This window comes from Ranitomeya variabilis, chromosome 1 (assembly GCF_051348905.1).
Source record: "Ranitomeya variabilis isolate aRanVar5 chromosome 1, aRanVar5.hap1, whole genome shotgun sequence".
Taxonomy (NCBI): Eukaryota; Metazoa; Chordata; class Amphibia; order Anura; family Dendrobatidae; genus Ranitomeya; species Ranitomeya variabilis.
In genome coordinates, this window is record NC_135232.1 from 140,670,251 (window position 1) to 140,683,714 (window position 13,464).

General features: G+C 39.8%; 1 protein-coding gene across 6 annotated transcripts in view; it reads right to left on the bottom strand.

Annotated features, from left to right (window-relative positions):
• MCTP1 (multiple C2 and transmembrane domain containing 1) overlaps window positions 1-13,464 on the bottom strand; it is a 1,325,457-nt gene that overhangs the window by 959,075 nt on the left and 352,918 nt on the right. For all 6 annotated transcript variants that reach the window (XM_077289252.1, XM_077289242.1, XM_077289260.1 and 3 more), the window contains exon 2: window positions 3,019-3,130. In XM_077289252.1, coding sequence (XP_077145367.1) covers window positions 3,019-3,130 — 112 coding nt within the window. The remainder of the gene's footprint in view (window positions 1-3,018; window positions 3,131-13,464) is intronic.

A 13,464-nucleotide genomic window follows, 5' to 3' on the forward strand; every position in this document is an offset into this window, starting at 1 on the left:
TCTTTGTGTCACGAATAGCCCTCTGCTGTCCATATCGTCCGTAAAATTACGAAATTGAACGAAGAGGCTGCGGTTGTTTCTACTAAGGCTGGTTATTGGGAAAACTAACAGTGAGTGTATGGTATATACACCTCTGATTCCCACACATGAGATATGTGGATATACCCCCGGTCAAGCCTGCTACTTGCTGTCACGACTAGTTGTTTTTATATAGGCTGACTGGATGCCTGGTTCTGGTAGTGAATGGCTTCTGGGTGTGGTTTACGGAGCAAAAATAACAGAACTATTAAATTTAAGATTTAATCCAGAAAGATAGGCAATATTTATAAAAAATATATACAAATATCAGAATTCCGCTTGCTTTTTCCTAATCTCCAGATTCTGTTGTTTGAATATCTGCATCTGCGGTCATATATCTAATCCTCTAAATCTCCTGCAGCTCTCACAAGCGACTGTGCTCCCTTTGAGATGATATTGCAACAAGATCCAACTCCGACTCATTTGATCTCGCATCTATATTCCATTTTAACATCTATTAATTACATACGTTCCCTATGCTATATGAGGGAATGGGAAAGGGAGCTGGACACAGAGTCCTCTGAGCAGGACTGGAACAAATCGATTCCTTTGTACCCACAAATTGCCACTGGCTTGGAAACCAATTTCAAAATTGTCTCTAGGTGGTATAAATGTCTGCGGGAGTTGTATAGGATATATCTGGTCATACCAGACCTATGCTGGAGATGCAACAATGAAGCAGGTTCTATGTTTCATCTGTGGTGGTACTCTCTGCCCACTCAGACAAATACACTTGCACATGGCAGGAGTGGATTATGTTTCGTGAAACTCCTGAATACTTCAGTCTTTTAACCACTTAAATTGTGGATCGGTAGTTCCTAAATGGACTTAGTGGTCCTCAGGCAAGAGTTGGATTTCGGTAGGCCTCTTCTTTATTGTATACCACCCCTACCCCCCATCCACTTCCCTCCCTCCCTCCCTTTTTCTTCTTCATCTTTTCTTCTCTTCTTTTCTTTCCTATATCTTCTTTTAGGCCATTTGTTTCTTTGTTCTGTTTTTATTAGATACCTATGGAATTTTGATAGGCATTTATCTGCATTAGCTGGAAAGGCATATACTCTGAAGAGACTTGATCACTTTTACTTAAACTCTGCCTCGTTATATTACGACAATGCTATTTTGGCATCTTTGCTTTCTATTCGTATCTATGAATATTGATAATTATGTGAATATATATGTCTTTATCCATATTGTTGTTATACATGCTACAGTATATCTGTATGTGACATTTTTCTTGAATAAAAGATTTTCAGAAAAAAATATATATATACAAAAGATTTTACAAAGGGGACAGAACAATACAGCATATACAATTACATAAAATAAACAGGGTTAACAAAAAAACTTACTACGCTGATCACAGAGATTATTCAGTTTAGCGAAGGAGAGCACTTTGATTGAAAAAATGTTCAGTGATGGGATTCATGCATACACTGATATGTATCTCTCTACATGAACACAGATCATAATTCGCCATGACATTTTATCAGCACCTGAGTTACACCCACACACCCCTGTTTGATGACCTCACGTAGGCCAGGCTGTGGGAAGTCCTCTGCCCTTCAGGATTTTATGAAATTCCCAACATTATTAATACCTTATCTCCAGATGATCGCAGAAGTTCGAGATCGCCGGCATATTTTTTGGGGGGATTTTACCTTTACCCAGAGACCAACCATGACATAGCTATTGTCAGCAATCTGGCTACTATTGATTTGGGGCTTAGGCAGGTGTCAAAGTTCTGAAAAAATATGCATATTCTTCCTCAATTAGTGCTGAAGTTGAAAATGTGTGTCCCATCACTGTTGGATCTATATAAACATTAATACATCATTTTCTGTTGGTGCCCCTGTGTCTCCTTGCAGGTGTAACATTTCCCCTGACGGGAACAAAAGTTTCTTTTCACCTTTAGGATGTATTTCCTGGGAACAAAAGAGACTCTTTCACTTCTCTATCTATGCATGAATACATGTCTCTTTTGTTATCTGCACGTAATCTACACGTAATTTACTATGTCAACTGGACAATTCTATTTCAATGCTGCTTAGATTGCAAGCTCTTGCCCTACTGCAAAAGAGACGGAGGAGGTGGAATGGTGAATGCCCCCTCACTAGTGTGGATTATGGATCTTACTATTTTCTATGACACCACTGTATATGAAATTCATTTGGGCTGGATGAAAAATGTAACTGTATTGGATAAAGGACAATAAAAATCACAAAGATTTCAACGATCATGGCCATATTTACAGTGATTAGGCTAACTCTAGATGGATGTGATATTTTGGGGGTGACCTATGGTAAGGTGATAAAAGATAAGTGTGCAGTCCTTAAAAGGCTTCTCCATAGCTTCTGCATTGAAAGATGAGTGGTGCTGGTGATGGTACTTAGACAGGTGGCTGCCAAGACGAGCGCACGGTTGGCAGACATGATGCTCCTGTCCAATTCTTTAGTGCAAGCCATGGTCACGTCTTGGCATGCCTCGGTCAATCGAAATGTGCCACTCATCTGATGCAGAGGAGAGCAGATTAGGCTTATGCCTTTTATATTGAAATCATGACTTGTCTGCTTATATTGTTAATATGTGCATAAAGTTCTTAAAAGCATTAACTATAAGCACAGGCAGTAATATACATTATCATGGATAGTATCTGGCTAGGATCATTGGTATAGCATGGCCTTAGCGTGTTTCCAATGCAAATTCAGAATTGCCTATTTGGCATATTGTTAAGTGACTGCAGATAAAACTCGGTAAAGACTAAAGTGCTCATGATGCAGACCAAGGAAAAAGTGCAAAGTCTTTAGAGTCATTTAGAGAACAATGAAAATGGCATTAATGGCTTTCTGTTTTACATTTTGTTAATTTGGCTCTCATATCAGGTTTTCTCAGAAAACACAATCAGCAGTAACACAAAGAGTCAGAGAACTGACTGTACAGTACCTCCTCGATCGCGTGCTGCTAGATTGCTGCCACGTTTTAATGTAACATCCAACTGGTACATTCCGGGATTAGGGAGTGGAAGTTCGGCATTACTATTTCCTGCACTGTTTTTCTGCAAAAAAAGGGAAAAATACATAAAGTTTAAATTTACATGGTGACAAAATTATGCCATAAACTACAGATTGAGCAGATGTACTGTGGTGAAATAAGGTATGAAGATTATAAAGTAAATGTGAAGATCTGTAGATGCAGCAAATGACAGCGGAGGAGAAATCAGATAAGCACATTGTAACTGGTACGTTTCTGGATCTTCTTTAAAACAGCTTTACCACATATCCTAAAATATCATACTAGAATTTTTGGTGACATAGTACAAAGATTATAATACCCTCCCACCAAATCACTGTACTCATGCACATGACGCATAATGTAGAGTGGCACTTGGTGTCCCTACAGTTCTGTATTATTTGTGCTGCACCATATACTACCCCAGAAGCTATATATCTGCTGTAGAATAAATACCTCTGTCATGAAATGAAAGATGCAGTCATTTTTATTTTACATATTGATAAGTTTCCTAATGTCTCCATATTAAATCAAAGACATATGGACGTACGGAATGGACCCATGGAATTGAGTGGTGCAAATTTGTGATCCGTCATGGTACATATGCATGAGGCATTAAAAAGGTAAAAAGGACTTTTCATCAAATTTTTCAGGTTGAACTGGATATATAATCTAATAGTGGCTGCAGAGCGGAATAAAATGGTTTTGATTTTTTTTTTTTAATTTCACTTGTCCTTTGAGGACGGGAGATATTAGCAATCAAATGTTTGGCACCTAATAAGTTTACTTTAGTTAAGTTCAAGCGGATGCTATTAGATAATTTTCATTGAGGGTGTGTACTGCTGCCTCTTATATGGCGCTGATCAATAAAGGAAGAAGCAAAACAGAAGTGCAGAAGATCCTGTGTCCACAGGTCCTGACAGTCGGAGTGTGCAGCCTAAATAAGTACTGAAGATATACTGCGCAGCACAGAAGTGTGGAAATATTAACTGTAGTTTTGTGCAGTGTAATATGTATTCAGTGCTTATCTATGCTGCACACTCCGGCTGGCAGGACCTGTAGACTATACTCACGTGACCCTGGTGACGTAACTACAGGTCCTTCTGCGCTCTATGTTGTTTATGATTGGTCAGCATCGCCATCCTCCCCTGATCCTATGCCACTCCTTTTCCTTTTCTCCAGCAGTCTCCCTTATTGTTCTTCTTTTTTCAGAATACTTTATTAAATGAAAGCTGATCTCTGACTGTCTCCTGTGAACAATCATGCCACACGGACAATTTTGATATATAAAGGTTCACTATGTTGAAAAAGACAGAACGAACAAATGTAAATGTGGTCCTTAACAAATATATATATATTACATGTAATGCTGTACTTATGCATGTAAAGTTATAAAACTAGAAGCGATGTCTACATGGTGTTCACATAAAAGTGCCAATAATACTACCACCACACAGCTGCCAAATAATGCTGCTAACAGTGGTCACATAGCAATGCTGATAATATGCCTCTTAAAAGGTAATGCTACAGTGAATAAGTGAAATGCCCGACAACACAACCAGCCAGTCATCGTGCTCCTGAAAGTCTGAGAGCCAACATTCCCTAATAACACAGCACGTGTGTACAATGTACCAACAGTGATTACACAATGTAGTTTCTGAAAATTGTAACAGATAACAGTGCTATCAGTGTACTCTCAGAAAGCAATGACAGCTAAAATGTCCCAGAAATATGAAAAATCCATTGTGTTGCCATACCAGCAGTATCCCTAACAAAAAATGTTATGTGCTATACCAACACAAAACAGCAAGTGTTAGTGAAATAATATAGTAGATGGAGGCCCGATGCTATCGCATCGGGAGGGCGGTAATGTCACAATAGGGGCAGGCTTTGCAGCGTTGAGAATCTCTCCCCCATGTGCTCACCCAACTATCCACTCTGTCTTTCCCCATGTGCTGACCTCTCCTGTCTGTGCTCTCTTCTTTGGCCTGTCTACCCCATGTGCTATCCCCCTTTTCTGCTGTCTCTCTCCTTCCTGTGCTGTGTTCTCCCCTCATGTGCTGTCCCGTTTGAGCTGTCTCCCCCCTTTGCTCTGTCTCTCTCACCCCTGTGTGCTTTCTCTCTCCCCATCTGCTGTGCTAGTGGTACCGCGCAAGAAGCTACATATGGCGTATACAGTGTGTGTGCGTGTGGTGCGTACGGCGTATACAGTGTGTGTGTGTTTGTGTGTGGTGCGTACGGAATATACAGTGTGTGTTTGTGTGGTGCTTATGGCGTATACACTGTGTGTGTGTGTGAGTGTGTGGTGCGACAGTGTTCCGCTGGTGGTTCCATGCAAGAGGCTGATACCACCAGCAGTTTCCATATTGAGACACCCATCACTTGAGTGTCCCAATATGGAGGTCGGTGAACTTCCGCCGCTTGGAATTCTGGAATCCGGACACATCTGGACGGAACAGGATGTGAAGACATTACAAGATAAGTATATTAAGATGATCCATGCTTTTCTAATTATTTTAAAACATAAATTGAAAATTGTGACATGCATTTGTATTCAGCCCCCTGTTGTCTGATACCCCTAAATAAAATACTGAGTGAACAATTGCCTTCAGAAGTCATATGATTGGTAAATTGAGTCCACTTGTGTATAATCTATCCTCAGTATAACTACAGCTGTTCTGTGAAGGCAACAGAAGTTTGTTTGAGAACATTAGGGATCAAACATCACCATACAAAGGAAGGAATGCATCAGACAGGTCAGGCATAAAGTTGTGGAAAGCAGCAAAGCAAGGTTAGGTTATAAAAAATGGCACAAGCTTTGAACATCTCATGCATACATTCATCCATCATTCAAAAATGGAAAGAGTATGTTAAACCTGACAAGACATGGCCGTCCACCTAAATTGACATACCAAGCATGGAAAGTACTAATTAGAGAATTAGCCAATAGGCCCATGGTCACTCTTGAGGAGCTTCAGAGATCCACAGCTCAGATGGGAGAATCTGTCCACATGTCCACAAGACAACTATTAGTCGTACAGTCTCCAAATTTGGCCTGTGGAACAGTGGCGTGAAGAAAGACATGTTTTAAAGCAAGCCATAAGAAGTTCCGTTTGAATGTGTGGCAGAAAACTAACACTGCACATCACACTGAAAACACCATGCCCACCGTCAAACATGGTGGTGGCAACGTCATGCTGTGGGGATGCTTTTCTTTACCAGAGACAGAGAAGTTTGTCAGAGTTGATGGGAAGATGTATGAAGCTAAAAACGGCAATCCAGAGGAAAATCTGTTAAAGGCTGCAAAATAATTGAGACTGGGGCGTAGGTTCACCTTTCAGCAGGATAATGACCCTAAACATACTGTCAGAGCTACAATGGAATGGTTTAGATCAAAGCACAATCATGTGTGTGAATGTTGAGCCGAAGTCCAGACCTAAATCCCATTGAGAATCTGAGGCAAGAGTAAAAAAATTGAAAATTGCTCTTAACAGACATTCTCCATCCAATGTCAGTTAGAGCTAGTTTGCAAAAAATGGGCAAGAAATCAGCATCTGTATGTGCAAAGCTGATAGCGACATACCTCAAAACAATTGCAGCAGAAATTGCTCAAATGGTAGTCCTAGAAAGTATGGTCTTGGGTTAGCTGAATACAAATGCACGTCACAATTTTCAGATTTCAATTTTCCAAATATTTAGAAAAACATTTATCATTTTCTTTACACTTTACATTTCATAAATACTTTGTGTTGGTATATCACATAAAATCTTGATAAAATACATTTAAGTTTGTGGGTATAATGTTAACATGTGGAAAAGTTCAAGGGGTATGAATATTTTTTCAAGGTACTATATTTAAAAATGAGGGCTGACAATCAGTATGCAGTCTAAGAGTAAGATCAATGCATGAAAAAACACTAGTCCCCAAATTTGACACATTTCGTCACATACTGGTTTCTTTTAAGGGGTACATTTACTGTTCAGTTCCATTAATGTCATTACTTATATATACAATATACTGTAAAGCTATTTCCATTCATTCCTTTTGGTTAGCCCTCAGTGGTTGTTTGAGCTGTCCATCATCAGGCAGGCTATTTATTGGCTGTGTGATCAAGCTAGATGAGCTGCTGTAGCTATTGCTCCTCATCACATCGATGAGCCTTGGGTCTCCATCCATGACCTTACTGGTATTTTCAGTGGTTGCTCTACCTTGGACCTTCTTTGATAGGTACTAATCACTGCACACAAGGAACAACCACAAGACCTGCTGCTGTGAGCCTGTTGTAGATACATCACAATTTGTTCCATCTTTCCAACATATACGGTAGATCTTATTTCTTCCAACGCTTGTTCCTTGTTTCCAACACATAGACCTCAAGAACAAAATGTTATCTTACGTACAGTATTACGGTATATATTCCGCTTTTTAAAAGGGAGCACTATAACAAGATAATAGTTATTCTGCTCACCTGGGAATGATTTTAATGTCATGACACATGAGCGATCAGTGTATATACTGTATATACCTTGCTTAAATGTACCCATATGCCTTCATTTGTTTTGAAAACTTGCATCTTGTTGGCAAAAATGTCTTTCTGTTATGTATATTCATTGGTGCAATGATAACTAATACGTTGTCAGTTTTTAATTGTAGTAAAGCTATTAAGATATTATGTGGCATGAAATTTGTTGTGTGCTTATGACTCAATAAACTAGGGACTAGAAATGACTTGAAGTCTGTCCCATCCCCATCCGACACATTATACTGAGAAGATATGCAGTAAGATTTAGAGAGGACACTAAGTCTACCACTCTAATCACAGCCAGACTTCTCCTGACAATAAAGCTACTTCTCCCTGAATCATCTGGCGTCTGCTTATAAAATTTGCTGAATACCTGGTGTTTGCTTATACAGTTATATCTTTCTAAATATCACTTAAACTGCAGGAACATAATGTGCACTGCGAAGTCAACTCCCAGAGCTCCTGTGGCTAAGCCATAGATGTAATACAGCTCACAGCCACCTAGATGAGACCTATCTAGAGAACACAGTGGAAAAATTTATTTGGGTAAGTTCACATAACCGCAACATTTCTCAGACCACTCAATTTCACAAATTGCAGACGTAACTGGCTATGTGTGTCCATCCACATAGCAGACAGGTGCACGAGTTGCCTGCTATTTTCATACACTAGTCTGGTCCATAAATCAGACGAGACTAGAGCATACTGTGATTTTTGTCCAGTGGACCTGAGGGCCATGTGTAAAGCAATCTATGTTCACTACTACAAAGGCTAACATTGGTCCGAGTGCAGTCTGCGGTTCAGGCAGCACGAATCAGCAGGCAGGTTTCCTTTAACATTTTTTTTGCTTAATTTGGGCTTTTCTAGTTATATACCTGTGAAATATATCTTAACCTTCCTCCCACTCTTTCTTTCTTTGTATACCTGGCTTGTGAATAAAATAACTTTCCCTTCTCGGTATCTGTTCCTCCAAATGTTCTCGATTCAAGCAAGATTGCTTGTTTATGGTGTTTATTTCTTTTATGCATTTATTTACTCTTTTAATTATAAAAAATCTAAAATGTATATTTGCGCTAAGATATCAGTATAAAAATGTAAATAAATATTTACACTAGGATAAAAATATATAAATAGAAAAATGACACCTCACTGAATAAACCAAATGTTAATTAGGTGCGATTTCATGTGACATACCTCAGTCCTTATGTGCTGTGTATAAACGTTTTCCCCTTTAAGGTCCTTATAGTGATGTCCGTTTGATGCCAATGTATATAAATGATGGCAGGTGCCCCCAAAAATATATATATATGTGCCAATGCTTAGGGGATCGCCGTCCCGGCCGGTGACAGGCGTAACTCCCCGCACAGGACTAGACAAAGAGTGCCGTGCACAGGCACACCAAAAAAAAAACTCTATCCAAGAAACAGAGCCAGCAAGGTGCAGAGCGGCTGCAGGACCTTGCGTGATGTCACTGCCACGTGATGAATTACGTGACCAGCTATGGAACACACACCAGACCAAATTCCAACGCGTTTCGGAATCGCAGATTCCTTCTTCAGGAAGGTGATCGGGAACACTGCGGTAGCCCCGACGAGTGCCAGAATATCCACGGATATGGACTCCACTGTCTCTGAGATGCGTTGTCTCAGGTCACTGTTGCTAGATTGGCAAATACACTCCTTGATGTTCTTGATATACTCCCACAGAAAAGAAGACAATCGTGGAGGCATGGGCAACATGGGTGAATCATTGTTTCTGGAGCAGTCGATCCAACATTCAAGTTGAGTTTCATTCACCTATCGGCAAACATCAAATAGAAATATGGAGGTGTACCATTCTGCTGAAGAACATCTGTCAAATGTAGTCTGTACCATAAGAAATTCCTTTAACATGTCCAAGTAGGAGTGGCCAATGACCATTTCCTTGACAAAAAAGAAGGGACTGTACAGTTTTTTACCTGCTCACTGCACATTTATCTTGGGTGAGTCCCTCATGTGCCCGATAAGGGCACATAGTTAGTCTGAGCCCCAAATCTATCGTTGTGTTGATTGACTTTACCACTTATGCTGAACAGCATCCTATCAACGAATTTGTCCTCTTTAAATCAGCCTTGCAAGTCAACGTAAAAGTCTTGGAGTTTCAGTTTGTCATCTGGTTTCACCTCCTGAAGAGATAATCTGAATGGTTTACAAAACAGAAGTTTTCATAAAATAAGCTTAAGTGTGGTTTGTGGCATCCATTCCACACTAGTTAGTCTGGTCAACTTTCTAGGACTACACTCATACATGGCTCAAATCCATTTCATTGTCTTTTCTGAAGTTTTTGGATGGCCCGGACTTTCCAAAGACATAAATAAACACCCATGGATTTGAATTTTATCACTCAACGCAAAATACAGTTTCTTTGCAAAACATATTTACCACATTTATTTCCTGTTTCACTGTATTGTCACAACAGACCATATTCTTGAACATTTATTTTTTGCTTTGATTTCACCATCTTGTGTCACACTATGTGAGCATATTATAAATTTGGCCTTTGAAAAATGAAAACTGTGCAGTGATAACTTGCTAAGACAGTTTTGCTTTGATATTCAGTCACTGGCAATTTAACACTGATGTTGCTTTAACTATAGGCCTTTACTTTTACATCATGTTTTCTGAATCACTCTGACTATGATGTAGAAGTGACCCTTTGGTCATACTGAAAGGTGTTTTATTTCTACTGTTTTTTTCCATCATGTACTTCAATTACATTTAATCAATGCTGTATTGTGCATTGTAAGGATATTTTTTCCCAAAGTGTGATACCTTTGATCGAAATATAAATTCCCATCATTGATTGATTTTAAATTGTGCATTTTTTGAGTAAAAGGTGAATTATTTTTTTTATGGTTTTTTTAATGCCATAAATTTATCTTTCCAAGAGAAAAATGAAACAATCTTGAGACCCTAGAGAAGTGATGGTGAACATTTTCGAGACTGAGTGCCCAAACTGCAATCCAAAACCCACTTATTTATTGCAAAGTGCCAACACGTCAATTTAACTCCTTAATGACCAAGCCAATTTTGACCTTAATGACCAAACCAATTTTTACAATTCTGACCACTGTCACTTTAAGTGGTAATTACGCTGGAACAATTCAACAGATCCCAGTGATTCTGACACTGTTTTTAGTGACATATTGTACTTCATGACAGTGGTAAAATGTATTTGATATGACTCGCGTTTATTTATGAAAAAGATAGAAATTTGGTAAAAAGGATGAACATTTTGCAATTGTCAAACTATTAATTTTGTGCCCTTAAATCAAAGAAATATGTCACACAAAACAGATCACAAATAACATTTCCCACATGTCTACATCAGCACAATTTTGGAAACATAATTTTCTTCTGTATCGGAGATTAAAAGTTGAGCAGCAATTTCTAATTTTTCCAACTAAATTTACAAAACCATTTGAAGTGACTTTGAGGGGCTTATATGACCAAAAATATCCAAAACTGACACCATTATAAAATATGCAACCATCAAGGTGCTCAAAACCACATTCAAGACGTTTATTAACCCTTCAGTGGCTTCAAGAGAACTGAAGCAACGTGGAAGAAAAAATTTACATTTAACTTTTTTTTACAAAAAATTTACTTTAGACCCAAACATTGTTATTTTCACAAGGGTAACAAGTGAAAGTGGACCACAAAATTTGTTGTACACTTTCTCCTGAATGTGCCGAAATTCCATATGTGGGGGAAATCCACTGTTTGGGTGCACGACAGGGCTTGTATTTGACTTTTTGAATGCAAAATTGGCTGGAATTGAGAGCAGATGCCATGTCACGTTTGGAGAGGCCTTGATGTGCCTCAACAGTGGAAACCCCCCACAGGTGACCCCATTTTGGAAACCACCCCCCTCAAGGATTTTATCCAGGGGTATAGTGAGCATTTTGAACCCACAGATACTACACAGAATTTGATAGCATTAGGTTGTCATATTGAATATGTCGTCATTAGTGTTGAGCGCAAGTGCTTGGTACTCCAGTTTGTATCAGTGATCAGATACGCACCCAATATCAGTGTCACGGGTGTGTCAGATGCTAGGCAGTCTGTCTACATCTGGCTGCAGAAGGTCTCTGTGTTTGGCCTTGCAGATGCCTTCTTAATCCTTCTGATTTTTTGACACATTGGCAACTTCCTTCCGGCTCTAATTGACACACCTGGACCTGGGTGGTTATAGACTCCCAGTCTGCTTCAGCGAGTTGCCTGTGATATTCACATTTTACATTGTGAAGGCTTGGAGCAATAGCAGTAGGCTATCTTTCTCTCTGATGCTGTTGGAAGACGTTTGGTGTTACCACTCTGAGTCTACTCAAGCTAAGTTGCTTCCCCCTTGTTTGTCTCCCTGAAGTCTTCTCATCCCCCTTCCCTATTCAGGGCCTAGCTCTAGGGATATACAGGGCTTAGGTTCCTGCTCGGTGATTGGTGTGGAACCAATAAAAGGACGGTAGGGGAGGAAAGGTGCTATTAGACCTGGCTTTTGGGCTTCTTCCCCTCATGTTGCACTTAGTCTTCCAACACTGTGCATGACAATCGGTGGTGCTCAAGTAACATGCTCAAGTCCCTGCCCTGCATGTTTCATGACTGATAGACACAAAAAAAATGTAGGGATCAACGATACTTTAAAAAAATTCCAATTCTAACTCTAACCCTAACCCCAACCCTAACCCTAACACAACCCTGAACCTAACACAGCCCTAACCACAGCCCAAACACCAACACTAACTTTTTTTAAATTTAAATCACTGTGATAGGGTCTATCACAGTGATCAAAAGGAACTAATAAGAAAATATTCCCTATTGTTGCCAGGTACCGACTGGCAGATCTCAGCGGGTGCGCTGTGCATGTGCCCATCATTTTTTCCAGCAAGATAACGCGGAGGGCCAGGGAACATATCAGGAGGGTCTGGGGATGGAATAGGTCCCGGGGGATCCCATATCTCAGGCCTCTGATATGCAAGACCATATCAGAGGAGAAAGAAATGAATTTTAAAGCAGACTTTTTTGTGATCGCCGTTTCGGTGAATAATGGCAATCACGTGACAGGAGACCGTAAAAAGCGGAACTGATCATGTTCTCCAGGGTCTCAGCTACCCCCGGTAGCTGAAATCCTGGAGATTTTCTGATGCTGGAGGTGCTATACACTTATTTCTCAGTGTGGTTAAAAAAGCGGTGCTGAGGTATAAGAACCCATTAAAAGGTGTATCAGTGGTTGCTAAGGACATGAATACTGAGGTTTTAGATTAGAAAAATAACTCATACATTAGCGAGTTGTAGGGTCTATAGCAAATAGAGTGAAATTCTAAGGGGTATGTGTGGAGAAAACCAGGTACTGCTCATCACCTGCCCAATACAATGCCAACAGTGAAACATGGTGGTAGCAGCATCATGCTATGAGGGTGTTTTTCAACTGCAGGGGCAGGACGACTGGTTGTCATTGAAAGAAACATTCATGCGGCCAAGTACAGAGATATCCTGGATGGAAACCTTTTCCAGAGTGCTCTGGACCTCAGACTTGGCCGAAGGTTCACCTTCCAAAAGGACAATGACCCTAAGCACACAGCTAAAATAACAAAGGAGTGGCTTCAGAACAACGCTGTGACCATTCCGCTCCCCTCTGTATCAGTCTGTCATTGTTAGATTGCTTACTATAAGTGATATCTGTAATTTGTATGTAACCCCTTCTCATGTACAGCACCATGGAATCAATGGTGCTATATAAATAAATAATAAAAAAAAATGTTGTGCTCTTATCTTTTTAATTCATTTGTAAAGCTGCCTGGAGTAGGAGCCTTGGTGATCTG